Raw genomic sequence first — 20,244 nt, forward strand, 5'->3', positions numbered from 1 at the left:
CCTCCATCATTATTAAATGGAAGATGTTTGGAACCACCAAGACTTTTCCTAGAGCCCGGCCAAACTGAGAAATCGGGGGAGAAGGGCCTTGATCAGATATGTGACCAAGAACCTGATGGTCACTCTGACAGAGCTCCAGAGTTCCTCTATGGAGATGGGAGAACATTCCAGAAGGACAACTATCTCTGCAGCACTCCACCAATCAGGCCTTTATGGTAGTGGCCAGACGGAAAGCCACTCCTCAGTAAAAGGCACATGACAGCCCGTTTGGAGTTTGCCAAAAGGCACCTAAAGGACTCTCAGACCATGAGAAACAAGATTCTTTGGTCTGATGAAACCAAGATTGAACTCTTGGCCTGAATGCCAAGTGTCACATCTGGAGGAAACCTGGCACCATCCCTATGGTGAAATATGGTGGCAGCACCATGCTGTGGGGGTGTTTTTCAGCGTCAGGGACTGGGAGATTAGTCAGGGTGGAGGGAAAGATGAACGTAGCAAAGTACAGAGAGGTCCTTGATGAAAACCTGCTCCAGAGCACTCAGGACCTCAGACTGGGGGCGAAGGTTCACAACGGCCCTAAGCCCGCAGAGAAGACAACGTAGGAGTGTCTTTGGGAACAAGTCTCTGAATGTCTTTGAGTGGCCTAGCCAGAGCCCGGACTTGAACCCGATCTAACAACTCTTAAGAGACCTAAAAATAGCTGCGCAGCTAACCTGATAGAGCTTGAGAGGATCTGTGGAGAATGGGAGAAACTCCCCAAATGCAGGTGTGCCAAGCTTATACTGTCTTACCTAAGACTCGAGGCTGTAATCACTGCCAAAGGTGCTTCAGTAAAGGGTCTTACTTATAACATTTACATATCAGTTTATTTATTTTTATACATTTGCAAAAATGTCTAAAAACCTGTCTCTGCTTTGTCATTATGGGGTATTGTGTGTACGTACATTGAATAGGAAAACATCTATTTAATCCATTTGTCCAATTTACTTTTAGCCCCTAAAATTGGGGAGCTATGTATAAAAATTGTTGTAATTCCTATACGGTTCATACAATAATTTTCTTTTCACAAAACCCTTAAAGTAAAGATGAAAGTCTAAAAGTAAAGCACATCTGGATTGTTTCCATTGTGGTGGCGTACAGAGCCAAAATGATGCAAACTGTGTCCCTGTCCAAATACTTATGGACCTGACTAAGTGATTTTTATTAATTTTAAAAAGTAAAATGACAGCATACCTTTCTGGTTGATGACAACAGCCACGCGAATACGACAACAGTTTGTTAGAAAGTACATTTTGCGACACTGATCATTTTAGAAAAACGTGGCCGTTCGCGGCCGCAATAGCAATTTAAAGAAAGGCCGTTGATGGCCGCTATGGGTTCCAACGAAATAATTATATAAATCAACAGTGGCATTAACTTCAATTAACTTTGCAACACTTCCAATTATTTACTTTTTTCACAACTGCCACCAATGTGGCGCGAAAACATTGACATTTTGACATGCAAAAATAAATAAAAAGTATGTAAAACATAAACACTGAGTATTCAAAACATTAAGGACACCTGATCATGTGACATATTATTCTTGAAATAGAAGCCAGGTGTGTGTGCGAATTTACAATGATGATGGCATGAGGCTGAAACTTTGTTTTCAACTTCGATTTTTGCACCAGTTTTTTTTTTATAAACATTTATATTTTGTATTTAAGCTTCCGTTTTGAATGTATTCCTTTTTTCGACAGTGTGCAGTCTCGATCTTTTCCAGTATTCTTATTTTGACTCCTATGCACCTGGAACAGACACTATTCAGTAGTAAGGACCTTAAAAGAGCGCAGATGGCCTCATTAATATACATTGTTTGAAAGGTGGATTTAATTTCCTCTGAATACCTGAAGAAAACATTGTCTGTAAAACCCATGTGAACTAATGCCAGGCACATTTGTTCTTTGATGTGATGTACGGTAAAGGGACCTTTTCCCAATAAAATAATCAAAACATAAAGTCCGTTACGTAAGTGATCAAGATGCAGTTCGGTCGAATCAGATGTGTGTTATTATAAATGTAAATCATGATTGACTTTTGCACTGCTGGGGATGTTCATTTAACACCAGCCTTACATGTACTATTTAGCGCCATCTACTGGGTGACAGGTGCATTGCTAAAACATGGTTTACGTCAATGGTATATGTGAGCAGAAGTGAGTGTAACGATGTCTAATATTGCATGATCCTTTTCACCCCTGAAGAACATCAAGCATGATGAAACATACTGTTTAAAAATGAAACTATTCCAAATGCCTTCTTACAATATTCTATTCAGTAAAATTAGTTAAACACCTTTCTGGAGTTAAAAGCATTGTAGTTCATCTAACAAGGGCCCTTCCAATGTCTGACTTTCACTTAGGAACAGGTTTGTTGTTTTATGATCATGTTTTGTAAGTTACTTATCTTCAATTGCTTGTAAATAGTATTTTTTTATTGTGTTGGAATTGTAAATTTGTATGATTGTGTGCGGGATACCCTTGTAAAAATAATAAAGAGGCGTTGGTCTCAATGGGATTTCCCTGTTTAAAGATATACTTCTGTATACTTAACCAGTAGTTCTGAACGGAACACTCATGAACCGAAATTAGTCCCAGAAAATTGCATTCTACATCACATATCCACCACGTCATTGCTCTCACTTACTCTGCTGTGTTTGCGCCTCTTGCTAGCCGTCACTCAAATGGCGAGGAGCTAAAGCTCATTGGCTTGAACTCATATTGCTAGGTGGCTGGCCCATGTGGGGAAAACGCCCGCTTCGTAGTCGCCAAAGTTCCGGAACATGTCTTTAAATACATTAAGAAATACAACTAAAAAAAAAATCAAAACAATCTTACATTCTGAAATAATTGTTCTGCTTTGAGTCCATAATATCCAGCATAGAGGCAGTCAGCCAATACCACCAGGGTAATTGAACACACAGCTTCTAAAAGCACTTCTTCAGTGACCTTACATGGGTCTCCTATCGCAGCCATAGAACACATTCAGTAAAGCAGTAGACAGATATCAAAATGGTCAACGCTATCTTGGACCAATCCAAAACAGAGCTGGGTGTAAATAAGTTCAACAAAAGACAGTGGGAGATGCATGGACAAAATGTTTTTTAATTACATTTTTAAAAATACATAGCACTTTTTCTAGACCTCTCTCTGTTCGTCGAGCAATCTCATAACGTATTCTTGAAAGGGTTTTAAAACAATGACGATATTTTACAAATCAAAAACGAAAATACGCGTGCGGTTGTCTCTACTGGGGCTATGGTTTCTGGATTGTACTGATCTGGGTGTGATGGTCTAGCTCTAGACGGTCAGACGACCCAAACCCAGGCTTGGGGGTACTGTAAAACTTGACAACATGGCAGGGGAAGGGTGGTTGGGTCAGTCTTAGTACAACGCCTCGGCATTACTGCTCCTAGGCTTCTTTATCTTGTCAATGTTCTTCAAGATCATGTCGTGTAACGTTACCTGTAGCAGAGCAGAGTTCAGGATTAGAACGTAACATGTTAACTTGCGGGTAGAAATGGATGGTGAGGAAAACTATTCCTGTGTATAACAGGACATTTGACTCACGTATTGATTTCTCAGCTCTGAAACTATGATCTTGAGGCTGATGTATTCTTTCTCATCAATCTCCGTCACTGTGCGCCGGTAGTCCTCCTATTTAGCGACAGAGCGACAATAGTAAATAGTAATGTAGATGCAGGTAAAATATGCATATTAGGGTTGGAACGATATCCAAATGTCCATACCATCGTTTTGCCCTCAGTAAATGCACACACTAGATAGGAAGAAGCTTGCCAACCAGACCTGCAGTTAGCAAATCACACTTACCACATGTGGGTATTTTGCTATTTTGGACACCAGCTTTGCTCTTGTGATGTAGTATCTATGGGCAGATGGGAAATAAGATGATTACATAGTCTACTGCAGTAAGAGTGCTCAGCGTAAACAAAGTAAAGACTGGGTTGACTTTAGTTAGTACCTGGATATCTGGTCGAGGTAAGATGCTGCCTCTCCCTCCACTGTTCGGAGTTCAGCAACTGTCTCCTCCTGCAGATGCCCAATCAGTAATTGAGTAATGGTTCAATGTGGTTCAATACACTTAAATGAGACCGTAGGTACAGACTGCAATAACATTTGCCCTTTTAATACATTTAAAGTAAACATGGCACCTGAATTGAAACTCCAAAGTTGTTGCCATCTTCTATTCTTGGGATAAGCAACTGAACCCACATTTTGACCTGAAGAACAAGAAAGACTGAATATTAGATCATGGTTGATAAGTAATGAGTGATATGAGCACCCGTCCAAATAGATTAAGGAAGAAACTGTGTGGGATAAAGCTACGTACCGTGTTACATTTCTCTATCAGTGTCCTGATCTCTGGCTTGACCTTCTCGATCAGGTCCACCAGTTTGGCATTGCTCTTCATCATCCCACCGGGCATGACAAAAACCTTGGTGCCAGCCACTGTAGAAGGGGAAGAGAAGATGAACAAGAGAGGTTTTACAACTGGACTTGACCATAGGAGCAAACGGAGCAGCTGCAACCCCACTTTCAAAATAGGGGTGCAAACATGTTTTTGCATCCCCACTTTACTAGAACAATATCATGATACATTGGGTAATCTATCATTTTCAATAATTATTCATAATAATTAAAGCTAGGTATTAAAATAGATATGGCCATTGTATATATGATATAATAAAACAGATTGCATTTTGCACCCACCCCCCATCGCCTCAAGATGAATGGTTTTGACCACTAAAGTTTTGCGTCGCTCCCACGCACACTGTTGGTTCAGTGCAGTTAGAAAGCACTAGTTGTACCACTGATGCTTACAATGAAAAGGCACCTGCAATAATACTATACTTTATCCATTTTGTTGTGCTCTTACATCTGTTTTGTTGTTTCATTTCCGATGCCGTTGGTCCAATGGTATTGTCACATATCATTTGAGCTCCATTCACCACAAACAAATTGATTGTAGGGTTTCACTTTGCCTGTTAGAGCCATGACGAGCACAGGCATGTCCCGATTTCGCTGGAGCGCAGTAGGACTGAGTAGCCTTCCATCAGCCTACAAAAGGTTACACCTTAGTAGAGAACTGCACGATTTAAGGACAGGGTCAAGTTTACAGTTTAAGCTGCTTCCCGCTCCACCACTAGAGTTCAGTTAGCTTCCATGCTAGCTGTAAAAAGTCATTAGTGTTATTAGCTTATTTAGCTCTAACCAGCCATAATGGATACCAGAAGTCAAACCACTGAGACCCCCGGCAAGCCCTGCAGAAGATGCTGCTGCCGAGCTTCAACTAGTTCCGTGTGAAGAGCAGACGCACCCTTCAACAACTGCCGCCGGGATAATGGCTCCACAGTTCCGACTGTTCCTGACAAATCTTGGAACAGAGGCGGACCAGGTTAGAATCTTAACCTAGCCGCAGGGTTTCTGTTGAAAAACGTCCATTTAATAGCAACCGGTTCATAGGAAAATAGTGGCTGGAATACTGAGTTTCTGCAGATTGACAGGGGAACCAAAGTGACACAAAGTTCTGTATTGGGTCCATGGCTTTCGTCCAAGGCGGGTAATCTAACTGGAAGCATGCTATTGATAGAACCAAAGGATTCACTAGGCACGCATCAAACAGGGAGCATTTGAAATGCACTGCAGAAAGAAAAACAAGTTTGGTGTGCAATGGGAACTGAGGTGTCAACACTTGTTAAATGATAGGCAGCTGGCAATAACTTATTTTCCACTGACAAATGTGTTAAGTCAGCACAGATGAAGCATGCTACATCCAACGAAAGCTCAACTAATCCAACTGGCACTTGAGGGGGATCTTACAAGATGATTTTGGGAAGAATGAAATAATCAATTACTCAGGAAGTTCAACAGAGCATCAAGAAGACTGCAACTCTTCTGGAAAGGTAAGAAACAAACGTTGCGTTTTATATTTTAGTTGAGCATACATGTAAAATGTTGGTCCCATGTTTCATTAGCTGAAGTAAAAATAAAAAAATCCCTGAAATGTTTCAAATGCACAAAAAGCTTATTTCTCTCAAATGTTGTGCACAAATGTCTTTACATCTGTTGGTGAGAATTTCTCATTTGCCAAGATAACCCATCCACCTGACAGGTATGGTGTATCAAGAATGATTAAACAGCATGATCATTACACAAGTGCATCTTGTGCAGGGGACAATAAAAGACCACTCTTAAATGTACCGTTTTGTCACAACACAATGCCACAGATGTCTAAAGTTGAAGGAGCATGACCCCGTGTAACTACACCAGCCCAGGACCTCCACATCCGGCTTCTTCACCTGGGGGATTGTCTGAGACCAGCCATCCTGACAGCTAATGAAACTGAGGAGTATTTCTGCCTGGGGGGGGGGGGGGGCTAACCATGGTGCCCCTGTCCAGTTGTGAAATCCATAGATTAGAGATTAATAAATTTACTTCAATTGACTGATTTCCTTATATGAACTGTAACTCAGTAAAATCGTTAATTGTTGCATGATGCGTTTATAATGTTGTTCAGTTTAATTGGTTGGTTTTACATCAAAATCTTGGTAGTATAGCCAATGGCTTCATTTTCAGCAAACACCTAGGCTATGCAATGGCAAAATGACTTCTTTAGCTAGCCTATATTTCCATTGCCAAAACAGCCTTGCTAAGTGTGTAGGGTGCTGTCCATGGTGCTGATAGAGCGAAACAGATTTCACGCCAACCTGTCACTTTTTGGTCAAAAACACTCAATGGTCTCTGCATTTTAAGTTTTAGGTTTGTGTTTTGGTGTGATATAAGCAGAAATCAATATCATTCCGATGCAAGAAACCAAATGACTCTCCTGGGTATAGCTACATATTGGTATGTTTCATCATAGAAATGGATAGCCTACATATTATTGCTATGGTTATATTGGTAGCCTATTGCTTTTAATGCGTTTAAATGGAACTGCAAGTATTGAAACTGTTTTTAATGTATGCCGGCATTGTGTTCGTTCATATTCGCAGTTGTGTCGGTAATCTAAGACAAACTGCTATTTAGTATCTTAGTTTGCATGAATAACTAGGGTACTACTTTCGGCATTTAGTTCGCATTATTTTGTTAAGACATGGTTGTATGGTTGCATTCACATAGTCATTTTGTTCAGTTAAACAGCCTATCACCCCATAGCACTCACTTCTGTCATTATGAAGTGCTTTGAGACTAGTCAAGGATCATATCACCTCTACCTTAGCTGACACCCGAGACCCACTTCAAATTTGCCTACTTCCCCAATAGATCCACAGACGATGCAGTCGCCATCACACTGCCCTATCCCACCTGAACAAGAAGAATACCTATGCAAGAACGCTGTTCATTGACTACAGCTCAGCGTTCAACCACATAGTACCCTCCATTCTCATCATTAAGTTTGGGACCCTGGGTCTGAACCCCGCCCTGTGCAACTGAGTCCTGGACTTCCTGACCGTCCGCCCCCAGATGGGGAAGGTAGGAAACACCTCCACTTCGCTGATCCTCAACACAGGGGCCCCACAATGGTACGTGCTCAGCCACCTCCTGTGCCCACGACTGCGTGGCTACACACACCTCCAACTCAATCATCAAGTTTGCAGACGACACAACAGTATGCCTGATTACCAACAATGATGAGCCTACAGGGAGGAGGTGAAGGCCCTGGGAGTGTGGTGCCTGGAAAACAACCTCTCACTCAACGTCAACAAAACACAGAAGCTGATCGTGGACGTCAGGATACAGCAGAGGCAGCACCCACCTGTCCACATCGACAGGATCAGAGTGGAGAAGGTGGAAAGCTTCAAGTTCCTCGGCGTACACATCACTGGCAAACTGAAATGGTCCACCCACAGACAGTGTGGTGAAGGCGGCGCAACAGCTTCTACAGATGCATCCTGTTGGGCTATATCACCACCTGGTACAGCAACTGCACCGCACACAACCGCAGGGCTCTTCAGGGGGTGGTGCAGTCTACTCAACGCATCACCAGGGGCAAACTACCTGCCCTCCAGGACACCTACAGCACCCGATGTCACAGGAAGGCCAAAAAGATCATCAAGGACAACAACCAGCCGAGCCACTGCCTGTTCACCCCGCTATCATCCAGAAAGCGAGGTCAGTACAGGTGCATCAAAGCTGGGACAGAGAGATAGAAGCTGTTTTTTCAATCTCAAGGCCATCATACTGTTAAATAGCCATCACTAGCACATTAGAGGCTGCTGCCCTATATACATAGACTTGAAATCCCTGGCCACTTTAATAATGGAACACTAGTCATGTTAATAATGTTGACATAATTTGCATTACTCAACTCATGTATACTGTATTCTATTCTACTGTATTTGTCTATGCCGCTCCGACATTGCTTGTCCAAATAGTTATCTATTCTTAATTCCATTCCTTTAGATGTGTGTGTGTGTATTGTTGTGAAATTGTTCAATACTCCTTGTTAGATATTACTGCACTGTTGGAACTTGAAACACAAGCATTTCGCTAAACCCGCAATAACATCTGCTAAACATGTATGTGACCAATAAAATGTGAGGACTACATATTTCCTGCCAACCAAAAGCACTCAATAGTCTGAGTCTCTGCATTTGAACTTTATGTTTGTGGTATAGCGTGATATAAGCAGAATTCAATATAAATTCCAAGAACCCCCCCCACCGATTTCAATTGCCCCCTTAGTCACTTTATCCTTGCGCAGGGTCTGTTTGCATTACTTGATAAGTATTTTAATTGACTAGACAAGTCAGTTGAGAACAAATTCTTATTTTACAATGACGGCCCTCCCCCGGCCAAACACTCCCCTAACCCGGACAACACTGGGCCAATTGTGCGCCGCCCTATAGGACCCCCGATCACAGCCGGTTGTGACACAGCCCAGGATTGAACCAGGGTCTGTAGTGCCACCTCTAGCACAGAGATAGTGTTTTAGACTGATGGGCCACTCAGGAGCAGCCATTATACCAAAGCTTTCCACCCCCCACTTTCAGACAAAGCCAGGCACCCATACTAGGCCCGTGGTAAAAAAAAACTAAACACCAGAAAACTCAAGAGGTAAAAATGTGTGTGAATTACTCACCCTTGTCCTCCCCAGAGCCATCTTCCATCTTCCTCTTTTTGGCATTTTGCTTTGAAGAGGATATCAAGTTGTTTACAATGAACACATGCAATCACAGATGGCATTTGGAAATTACAGGGTGTTAAATTCCATTCCAAGTCTCACCGCTTCAAGTCCATCGTGGAGGTTCGAGAGTATAATGGGGTCTGGCACAGTCAAGTTGATTTCTGAGTGTATTTCCTTCAGTTCACAGATGTTTAAGCCAGGATCCTGCAAAGGATGACCAACAACACATACACACACTTTAAAGGGAAGTCAAGAGGACATTTGACTAATCATTTCATTTTGATGACATAAATATGTTTACCTTGAGGAAATGGTCGAGTTCCAATAACTTATTAGGGAAAAAACTTGCAACTAACTCCTCCGCCTGTGAAACAAAGAGTTGAGTTGGAAAATTACATTCATATCTAGATACAGGTAGCAGGCTAAAATATTTGCTTTTGTCCCTCAATGAATAAACCACTGAAAGGAAACTCACCTCCCCAGTAATTCGTTCTCTGAAAGCATCGACCTGAACAAATAACCAAACAACTGTCATATCACAGGCAAACAATTCAATAAATCAGCAAGTCTGTTTAAATACAACAAGTGAGTAGACTAGACTACTGTATGCAATATGATACCAGTCATCAGTTCATCAACGTCATTTCAACATGCTTACTCTACTGACTAGGCCTAAAAAAAATTGTGCCGAATTGAGTTAACGGTACCTCGACACCGTTAGCTCGCACCGAAATATGCGGCACAGCAACCCTTTTGTTCAGGGAGGTGCACCCTGTTAGACAGTTTACCTTGTCCGTTATGACGGGCGCAGAAGATAAAGCAAATTACCTTAAACACTTGGCCTCATTCTGATTCATATAATTGCAAGCTAAGTCACGTTAGCATTACATTAGCTAGCTAGCAACTTTCCCCCATGATGTCTCGTGACATGTGGCGTTGATAAATCACGTTTTACCTTAGTTTTGAGTTCATTGTCCACCTTGAGGAGAGAATTCATCTTCTTTAACCACAAACCGGGTAAAAGTACGATTGTCCTCAATTCATTCAATTCGGGGCTAAACGTGTGGTTTTCCCACTCCCGTCAGCCACACTTGTGAGCTTAAAAATGACGTATTCAACATGCGACAACACTACAAACGAATACGCATGCGTATTAGGTATGTGCTGAACGCGTCATCGTGTTTTCCTGAACGCAGCTGAAGATGTAAACAAGAGGATTGGCGAGTGCGAAAGCTCGTTTTGTCCACTATTACCTTTCATGATTGTCCTTATTTAATCGCACAAATCAGCAATGGGTCTCCCTGTTACTATTAAAGTGAATTTCAGGGGAAATGTAAAGAGATTTGTTGCTCCAGATTTGGACAAATCGGAATGGGAGTCGGTGGAAGCCTGGGTAAGTAGCGCTGGCGCAGTTTAGCTAGCCTGGATTCTTCGAGGCCCCTTGCCTAAGCAGGCCTAGCTAGCACAACATTACACCACACGAATTATATTGTCTGCAAATTATTTTTCTAACAACACAAATGATGATTATATGGGATGTTATCTTGTTAAGCTGATCCTCAAATCATCATGCTTTTTAAATTGAATCTGCAGATAAAAGCATCATTTGGAATAAGCCATTTTCAAGTGAAATATTTTGATGAGGACAACGAGGAGGTGAGTTCAAATGTATTTTGTGCTACTGTGTATTATTTCAACGAATGCAGTGCCAACATTTCTGATGTACTACAACAGTAGTAATAATAAAACACAAGAGATACATTAGCAGGGGGGGTGTTCTTATATTCATCCTCTTACACACACGTGTAACTCCCCCAGAGAGTAAGGTCACGACGTTGTACAGCGCCGATGGAGCAATTAGGGTTAAGAGCCTTGCCAAGTGCACAGCGAACGGATTTTTTTTCACCTTGTCAAATCAAATCGCATTTTATTAGTCACATGCGCCGAATACAACAGGTAGACCTTACAGTGAAATGCTTACTTACAGGACCCTAACCAACAATGCAGTTCAAAAAAAGATTAAGAAATAAAAGTAACAAATAATTAAAGAGCAGCAGTAAGTTAACAATAGCGAGACTATATAAAGGGGGGTACCGGTACAGAGTCAATGTTAGTCGAGGCAATTGAGGTTTTGTCCACTATTAACTCGGCTCCGGTATTCGAACCAGACAACCTGCCGCCCCAATATTAATAATGGTTGATTATTCAGTATACTGAATACAGTAAACTGAAGATATTGTGTAACACTTTCTGTTTCTGCATCTCCTTTTTCTTTGATCCAGGTTTCCATCAACAGTCAAGGTATTTAAATAGTTTTAATTTAATAGGCTTTTTTTTTGTGGCTGTTATTAAAGCTTTACCGTTCATAATCTTCACCAATACAAATGTATTCTCTGATCTCTTTTGATTGTGTTTCAGAGGAATATGAGGAGGGTGTGAAGGTATTCAAACTTACATGTTCTTTCATGGCTTTCAATAGCTAAAAAAATATATGTTAACTTTTTCTTCCAGTGTGTAGAATGCTGTATGTAATTACTGAACGTGGCATGTGTTGTATGTATTTCCTCCAGAGTGCAGAGAAGCAGGGGAACCAGTTGCACATGAACGTTTACAAGGCGAAGCAGGGGCAGGCTGGGCCGGGCAAGACCCAAGAAGTGAAGGAGCTGAAGGGGGAACTCCGGCCAGCCCCGCCGTACCCCTCCAGGGTCAAAACTGTGGACAAAGGCACACAGGTCACTCCCGAGAGAGATGCTGTAAGAGCACCACTCACGGCTTTCAATGTTGATGTAATGTTGTCTGAATGTAAGAAAAGTGTCGTGTCAGTGTGGTATATTTTGGCATGAGCGATATAATCGTCTTCATGTAATGTTGGGCCAATGTAATAATAAAAGTAGAGCTAAGATTTGATGAACACACACTTTGGTGTCATAGTATGAATTTGACCAATCATAATGAGTTTAATGTCGATCATTTGATTTTTTTAGGTGGTTGTGAAGGACAACAAAGTAACTAAGCCAGAGGATAAACTTCCCCCAGCTTGGTTTAGATCTTACATGGAAAAAGTAGGTCCATATGGAAATTATATTCTTTACTATTTCAGAAATATAAAGGAAAACGTCCCTAAAAATCAACTTTTAAAAAAAATGTGGGAACCTCTTTTAACGGGATCCCTCTCCTGTCAGTTCAAGGATGAGGTGGTGAAGGAGGTAGTGGAGAGGATGTGCAGTGACTTCTCTGGCCAGTGTTGCACCCACAAGACCCCCAACTGTGATGGGCCTCTCGAGGCCCTTGGAGCAGTGGGCGGAGTCAATATCAAAGGCCCAAAGGTGAACTCCTCCACCGGCCCCCCCGCCTACTCCTCATTGGGCTACACTCCGGAATGCAGCAAATGCAAGAGACCAGCCACCGATGGAGCTTATCAGTGCAGGTAAACCGCATCGCAACAATAACAGATCAAGTGCTATTATGTTGTTAATGATTAACTCAGTAGTTGAAATAGTATAACATTTTTATTTGACTTATTCCTCATGAAATATGTATTACTTACTTATATTACTTCCATTGAGTAATATAAGTATATAACCTTGCCCGTGCATTCTTTTTGGTGTCCTGTTTTTCGACAGAGTGTGTCCGTCCTGTATCTTATGTGAGCTGTGTCGACACAGCCACGACCCCAGTCACAACCTAGTGAGAACCAAGACTCCCCTCTCCATCCCTGAGCATGGGATGTCAGGAGAATTAAGGTTAGTTCGCTGGATGTAGAAGCCTGCCTTTACTGTGATGTTGTCTATGCATTACTTTACCTATCTTACTTTCTTGCATTGTCAGAAGATGCTTAGCCTTCACACCTCTCTACATTTTGTTTGTGCCCAGGTTTCCAAGGCGAGGAGACCGGACCGTGCGCAAGGCTGAGCGTCAGCGCCTCAAAGCCGAGCGGAGGCAGCTGAAGGCCGAGGTGAAGGAGATTAAGAAGAAGCTGAGGCTGGAGAAGAGGGGCCTGCAATGGAGCAGCCCTGCTTCTACCTCCGCCAGATCCAACGTGGCCACCACCCAGGCCCCTGCTGCTGCCCCAGCACCAGGCCCTGCCCCAGCACCAGGCCCTGCCCCAGACCCCCAGGCTTCCAGTCCAGAGTAAGCGCCACCCCGGGAGGGCGTCAGAGTGCTGGTTGTCTCTAGGCCCAGCATGGAGCAAAAATCAAATATTTTCCCAAGAAATAGGCCATCTTTGTAATAGTTGTAATAGAGTTTATCGCTGGTGGATGATGGAACTACCTCACGTGTGAATCTGCTGCTGCTGCTTCATGTATTTCTAAACAAAAAAATTGCTTTGAGCTGCAAAAAAGGATCCTGCTTTTTTCGATGATTCATAAAAAAAACAGGGATGGGTCTGAAGCCGGGGCTGTTTTCAACAATGCTCTGTACACTTGAAATACTAGGGGTCCCGAGGTCTCCTACACCACCTTGGTGCCCACTATGGCTGCCTTGTTTCTGGATGAAAATCTGCCTGACGGGACCCGCCGAGAGCCCGGCACCAAGTTCATCAAGTATTGGAAGATGAAGAACTCAGGCATCATCAACTGGACCTCCGAGACCAAGGTACCACCCAAGAGGAACGATCTAAGTCTCTAACCTGCATACTAAAACGATCTCAATCTCTAACCCGACTACTAGAACTAACCCCACCTAATTGTAACTATTGATTATTTGTAATTAGTACTTACTCTGTCTGATTAACCAGACCAGTGCTACAGCCTTTTGTGGATTCAGTGTAAGCTCTCTGTTTAAGTGTTTGTGTCTGGTTCCTTGGGTTTGTGTAAATGTCTGTGTCTTCTTTGCATGCCTGTGTCTTTAGCTGATGTGCATGTGGGGTAACCTGGCACTGGCATTGGAGGAGAAGCGTGAGGTGGCCGTGCCCCTCCTGCAGCCGGGCCAGGTGGGCGTGGTCAGTGTGGCCTTCATCGCCCCGGTGATGGAGGGCACCTACACCTCCCACTGGCGCCTTGCACACTGCGGAGAGCAGTTTGGCCCTCGCGTGTGGTGCAGCATTGTGGTGGCCCCCAGCACCAGCCCACACGCCAACTGTCCACAGAACAAATGCCTGGCAAGTCAACCACCTCTGTGTCCCATTCACATTTCTTTACCTAGTACATACACTAGTGCAGGGACGGATTTACTAAGCAAATTTGACACCAGGTACAAAGCAATAATATTTACTTAGCTAATGCAGACACTTCTATAGGGCTGGACTTAGATTCAGTAATAAAACCTCAAAATCCAGCCTATTTCCACCACTATTAGTATCGTTATATCATTCCAAGCCTTGCTCATGTTCAGACATTCTCCCACACTGCTTCAGGAGGTGGAGCCCGGGCCTGTGAAGGTGGAGGGGATGTCGAGTAACAGCTCCAGGGACAGTGGTCTGGCCGTGTCTGTAGACTACTGCCACAGAGACTACCACTTCCCCTCTGTAGACCTGCTCACTGCACAGGTGAGGAAAGGCTTAGGTCAAGGCAGAGGGCGTTGGCTTTGCCATAAAGGTAGAGTACACCACGGGGCAACGTCATGCTTTATTCAATGACTCAACAATATTTGTGCTTTGTATTTTTTGTAAAAAAAATGTAGGCTCTTTTGTCCTTTGAATTGCTGGATATTAACGTTGTGCAAGAGTTGGAGAAAGTTCCAAACAACACCCCAGTCGGTAAGAAATAATACGACGCCACCACAATGCATGTCCAGTTTTTTTTTGGGTGGGGCATTTTCTTCCCTGATATTCAGAGAGTTTCAAGACCTAATGCTTGTCAGACTTGTGATGACCGAGATGAGTTTGTTTTTGTTCCATTGGTAGATCTGACCCCCTGTGTGTCCCCTCTGCCCCACAATGGCCCTCTACTGGAGCGCCCAGGCACCGACCAGGTCGAAAACAACACGGAGATGAACCGGGTCAACAACCTGCTAGGTAAGGCAGAGGTGAATGTCGTGGACTTTCACCATACTGAGTTGTACAGTAAATAAGTGAAAACAATACATATCAAATTGTGAGATGTTGTGTTGCTTATGAATGTAGGCTAGAATTGAGGCGTTATGTTAACTAGGGGGACGTGTCGGCTTGAGTGAAAGAAGTTTTGATCCCAGTGAGGACCCTGAATCGGGCACGACCCTAATCTTTGTATTGGGTGTTGTGGTCAGGAGTGAACGGGGAGAACTCTGACCCACCTGGCCACGAGGAGGAAGACATCAGCGGGACTCAGTTTGTGTGTGAGACGGTGATCCGCTCCCTCACCCTCGAGGAGGCTCCCGACCACAATCCCCCTCACAGACATCAGCCCAGCTACTGCAAGCCCAAAGGTGATCTTGTTTGGTTGAATTTCCCAACAAAATGTGAAAACATGTAAACATCACTAAGTGAAAATGATATGAGACTTTATCATTCAACTGAGTATGGTTGTTCTGTCCACTCACTATCTGTGGTATTTGTTATGACTGTCATGCAATACTGTATGACAGTATTGAACCCACAACCCTGTAATGCCAGGGTTGTGGGTTCGATTCCCACGGTGGACCAGTATGAAAATGTATGCACTCATTACTGTAAGTCGCTCTGTATAAGCGCGTCTGCTAAATAACAAAATAGTCTAAATTGAAGTTAAAAACTAAAGTTGTTTCAGTTTTTGGAGCTGTAGCCTCGGGCCCTGTCTTCGGCTATGAGAGGAACGTATTGGACACCGCATTAAGAGTGACAGGTCCAGATTTGCTGATGATGGGTGTTATGAGAGATCAAGGTTCACCTCCAGGCCTTCCCCAGATCACACTTTCAGAGGAGACTGTCACAGGTAAGGAACCGCTCTCACTGTCTGCTTCTGTTTACAGACTCTAGTAACTTAAGTCAAAATGCACCAAGTAATGCTCTCACCTTTTTACACATTGGCAATTGTAAATTAGCAGAAGACATGATTACGAGACATAATCATAAAACGGTTGGTTTGTTCTCAATGCATTGTCCTCAGAGGTGCTTCTGGCCCCAGAGGTTGAGAATGTGTACATGGAGCTGTATGCAATGAAGGAGGAGGACGAGGAAGACAACAAAGGCAGAAAGGATGTGAAGGACCAGAAAGCCGAGGATAAAGAAGATGAAAAGGATGACAACTACGTGGAGATTGAAGAGGAGAAAGAACATGAGGAGGAAGAAGAAGAAGAACGAGCGGACGGGGACGAGGTGAGCAGCCAAATCTCCACCTTGTCCTCCTGCGAGGACTACGTCATAGTCCTGCCGGACTGCTTCGACACCAGTCGGCCGCTGGACGAGTCCACGTACAGCTCCACCCTCTCGGAGCCTGTCACTACCGCAGCCGTGGAGCAGGAGGTGGCACCAGACTCTGAGCCTGAAGAGCTGGACAGAGCCACCCCAGAGGGGGAGAGGCAAGAGAGGGGCGAGGCTGCAGCCACAGTCACGGAGACCACCATCCACAGCAGTGTCAACCAGATGCTGTGTGCCTCCCAGACGCTGGATGCTGTCCCCCTTGCCCCTGAGGTGGTGCCCCTGCCGGTCTCTCTCCTGCCCCCACAGGCCCTGTACACACACAGGTGAGAGGGCTCTCTGAGGCAATAGTAGGCTATCAGCTCAGCTATTACAGGGGACAATGATATCACAATATGTTACTGTTCAATCACAGTGTGTTTTATTGAAGTAAAGTGTGCAAATTGTTCAGTATCTTCTGCGGGAGGACTATCAGACTGATATTATACTCTTGCCCCACTGTCCGTTCTCTCTCCAATCAGTATATCATTATTTTTGGTGTGTTTTCCAGGTCTGAAGCAGTCCACGTTGCAGAGCCAACAAGTCAACGAGCGTCTGGACCAGTAGAACCATGCCAACCAGTGGTCCATTTAAATGGTGAGTGTTAAGACACACACAGCCGGTCGGGAAAGTGTCTACAAAATACAGCCTTTTCACTGCATGAAGCAGACGCAACGTGTTTTTTTTTGGAAGCTCTGATCACACAGTCCAAAAAAATATGTAATTTAACTAATGTGACTAGCTTGTCTTGTGTTTGTCCCGTCATGTCTTTTTGAGGATGTGTTCACTTCGCCATCTGCAGCCACTGACTAGAAAGGAAACATATGTGTCTTTCGAAGAGACGGGAACAGGAAAACGTCTCAACTGTTCTGTAATAGCTCTCTCATCCAGCATGTGTCGCGCCCCCCCCCCCCCATCTATATTTCAGTATCTAGTACAACCAGACCATCGGGCTTAGCCAGTGCCTTGGAGACGTACAACTCCAGCCCCTGCAGCTCCCTGCGCCCAAGGTGAAACACCTACACAATATTAAAAGACCGACTCCAGCCTCCCTAGTACGTCATTTATCACCTGATTTACTTAACAAAAGTCGCATCTCAATAGGTGGTCCGGGTCTCCTCATGATATGGCAGGTGGGCCTTTCCTCTTTGGTCCACTATTGCTTCTCCATTGTTCCCGCAAGCAAGGGGGAGGCCGATGTCATGAGACTGCACCCATCAGACCAACTCCTTGAATTTAGCAATTGTCATTAAAAAAACAATGTTATTTTTGCTTCAAACATTTTAGTGTTTGTACTTTACTGTATTTATACTTGTAATATCGCCTTTCAATGGTAAAAGTTCCCCCAAAAATGTTTGTCCTCATTTGTCTTGGTTGAAACACTTGGTTTCTGCCAACAAATTAATATTTGAATATGAAACGTTTCAATGTCTACTAATCATTCATTGTTGATAGGCACAGTATTTTTGACACATGACAATACATTACATTTACATCTTAGTCATTTAGCAGAAGATCTCATCCAGATTAGGGTTAAGTGCCTTGCTCAAGGGCACGTCAACCCATTTCACCTCATCGGCTTGGGATTCGAACCAGCAACCTTTCCGTTACTGGCCCAATGCCCTTAACCACTACACTACCCGCCTACAGGTAGATATCAGAAGATACAACTGTAAATGATAAAACTGCAATAAAGAGAAGATATTTAAAGACCTTCATGGTGTGATGTCATTGGTGATATAACTGTGACACAGCTTTTTTTTTTTACACGCTTTGTGGCATTTTGGGTATTGTGAAAGCATTGCTAGCTCCAAACCACTGGCCCTGGAACAAATTGTTCCCCATAGTGGCTGACAACATCCTTCCTGTTCTGTAGGGGCCAAGGCGGTATCACGGAGGGACTAGTAAAGGGGGTTCTGTCAGTGGCAGCGTCCGCCTATAAGGCTCTCTTCACTGGACAGAGCTGCTCCACACAGGTAGGTCCCACGTACAGCACACTACGTCACCTCGTCACACACTGCCATGAGATAAAACTTGACGTAACTTTTTAATATGCTCTATGATGAATGGTTATAACGTCATAAAGATGAGTGATTATTTCATACAACTGTGAAAAAAGTTGCTTATCTATTTTAAAGTGTTTTTGGCTCAAAAGACCAAGGTGATGCATGTCTTTTTTTTACAGTGTTGAATGTACAGTATTATTGTATAACCCCGGTGCACTTTAACATGACAAACGAGAACTAACCTTTTGACCTGGTTCCCCCACCCCCTTCACTGCAGCGTGGTGTGGACCCGGCCAGCCAGGACGCCTCCATGATGGCCGTGCTGCTGGAGATGGGCTTCAGGGACCAGCGGCTCAACCAGTGGCTGCTGATGAAGCACAGGCACAACCTTCTGCACACTGTCAACGAGCTGGTCGCCATGGCCGACAACACGCTACTGACGGGCCGGTCGGCCAATCAGCCAGGCCGCTACACGACCCCTGACACCCAATGAGAGGGGGGGGGGGTCATTTTGCCACTGATGTCAGGTCATGTGCTTTACCTATTGACAGGGCCAGGGTAGGTTCTCTGTCCCAAAGAGAATGGAGGTTGTGAATGTAATCAGAATTCCAATCTTCTCCATTGTGTTGGGTATTGAGACTATTCTTGTTGTTTTGAAGGACTTACATGGTTGAGTCACAGGGGGATTCAATTACATAGGAATGCTAAAGAACTGAGATGTCAGATTTATTTTAGATATAGTAGTGAATTGGCCTAAACAATGCAATATTGTATGTATGTATCAAAAGTACTGTTATCCTAGATGTCTGGCTACAAGCAACATTTGACCTGTGGATTGTATAAGGAACAGACACTGCAGACTAAGGAAATAAGCTGTTTCTTTTTAGGAGACACCTGCATGTCAGTTTTAAGCACACGAGTCATACTTGTGGTACTATAGGACTCGCATCTATAAATGTTGTCTGCATCACACTTGTACTAATTTTCCTCTTTCACATTGTAAGAATCATCCCCTTTCTTATATTTCTATCATACAACACTACGTATATCCAACCATAACATTCCTAAGTTTGTTCATGGAACCAAGTTTCTCATAGGTTGTTTTTATGAATGGTAATCAGTGACCGAGTCATGGTGATTTGAGTGCATAGGTTTCAAACGTTGTAGGCCTATACTGTGTTTGACAGTTCGGCCTATCTCTGTGTGTACCTTTCCTTTCAGAAAAAAATAGGTTTGTAACTGGACACATGTTTGTGGTTGTGATATGTTCAAATACTAACAGTTTAAAGATCATGTTTTCGAAAGAAATGCTGAAAATATTAACTGTGCTTGCTAAAGGGGTCTCCTTTCAATCAGCACGTAAGTAAGTACACTGCAATTGTCAATCAGCCAATAAACAAATTGCACAATTCTATTTTAGGGGCTGAAATGTATTTTCAACATGGTTGTTTGAATGGCAGTGATGGCAAAAGTACCCAATTGTCATACTTGAGTCAAAGTAAAGATACCTTTTAGAAAATGACTCAAGTAAAAGTGAAAGTCACCCAGTAAAATACTACTTGAGTAAAAGTTTAAAGTACTTGTTTTTAAATATACTTAAGTACCAAAAGTAAATTGAATTGCTAAAATGTACTTAAGTATCAAAAGTAAAAAATATAAATCATTTCAAATTCCTTATATTAAGCAAACCAGCCAGCACTATTTTCTTGTTTATTTTTTTAAACATTTATTTACAGATAGCCAGGGGCACACGCCA

At 43.3% G+C, this 20,244-nt stretch overlaps 2 protein-coding genes across 10 annotated transcripts; one reads left to right on the forward strand and one right to left on the reverse strand.

The window, feature by feature from the left end:
- Nucleotides 1–3,125: 3,125 nt before the first annotated feature.
- psme3 (proteasome activator subunit 3) lies at nt 3,126–10,259 on the reverse strand. The gene is made up of 11 exons (XM_021575945.3): nt 10,144–10,259; nt 9,664–9,696; nt 9,490–9,552; nt 9,288–9,392; nt 9,144–9,192; nt 4,392–4,510; nt 4,213–4,281; nt 4,023–4,090; nt 3,872–3,926; nt 3,611–3,697; nt 3,126–3,505 (listed from the first exon to the last, which is right to left on the reverse strand). Exons 1-11 carry the CDS (start codon nt 10,183–10,185, stop codon nt 3,425–3,427), a joined length of 771 nt encoding a protein of 256 aa, XP_021431620.1. The 5' UTR covers nt 10,186–10,259; the 3' UTR covers nt 3,126–3,424.
- A 58-nt stretch (nt 10,260–10,317) lies between these two features.
- LOC110499066 (next to BRCA1 gene 1 protein) lies at nt 10,318–19,902 on the forward strand. Of its 9 annotated transcripts, none has more exons than XM_036955903.2 (21): nt 10,318–10,581; nt 10,782–10,844; nt 11,471–11,489; nt 11,607–11,629; nt 11,759–11,941; nt 12,173–12,250; nt 12,371–12,615; nt 12,812–12,931; nt 13,062–13,319; nt 13,625–13,784; nt 14,041–14,289; nt 14,545–14,676; nt 14,811–14,886; nt 15,034–15,144; nt 15,375–15,533; nt 15,854–16,018; nt 16,193–16,769; nt 16,994–17,079; nt 17,411–17,492; nt 18,359–18,458; nt 18,766–19,902. In XM_036955903.2, exons 1-21 carry the CDS (start codon nt 10,480–10,482, stop codon nt 18,979–18,981), a joined length of 3,204 nt encoding a protein of 1,067 aa, XP_036811798.2. In that variant the 5' UTR covers nt 10,318–10,479; the 3' UTR covers nt 18,982–19,902. The 9 variants fall into 9 exon arrangements, 5 of the variants coding, with proteins under 5 accessions (XP_036811798.2, XP_036811801.2, XP_036811799.2 ...); XM_036955904.2 differs by having other exon boundaries at nt 10,323–10,581; nt 11,759–11,920; XR_005037938.2 differs by lacking the exon at nt 17,411–17,492.
- Nucleotides 19,903–20,244: the final 342 nt, after the last annotated feature.

Source organism: Oncorhynchus mykiss, chromosome 20, assembly GCF_057628025.1.
Source record: "Oncorhynchus mykiss isolate SJ-2025 chromosome 20, ASM5762802v1, whole genome shotgun sequence".
In the NCBI taxonomy this organism is placed as follows: Eukaryota; Metazoa; Chordata; class Actinopteri; order Salmoniformes; family Salmonidae; genus Oncorhynchus; species Oncorhynchus mykiss.

Coding starts and splice junctions, on each gene's coding strand:
- LOC110499066 (XM_036955903.2), top strand. CDS start 10,480: ATGGGTCTCCCTGTTACTATTAAAGTGAATTTCAGGGGAAATGTAAAG. Junction 10,582..10,781: donor GGGAGTCGGTGGAAGCCTGG/GTAAGTAGCGCT, acceptor TTGAATCTGCAG/ATAAAAGCATCATTTGGAAT. Junction 16,019..16,192: donor TTCAGAGGAGACTGTCACAG/GTAAGGAACCGC, acceptor CATTGTCCTCAG/AGGTGCTTCTGGCCCCAGAG.
- psme3 (XM_021575945.3), bottom strand. CDS start 10,185: ATGAATTCTCTCCTCAAGGTGGACAATGAACTCAAAACTAAG. Junction 9,697..10,143: donor ACAATGAACTCAAAACTAAG/GTAAAACGTGAT, acceptor TTATTTGTTCAG/GTCGATGCTTTCAGAGAACG. Junction 9,393..9,489: donor AACTCGACCATTTCCTCAAG/GTAAACATATTT, acceptor CATCCTTTGCAG/GATCCTGGCTTAAACATCTG.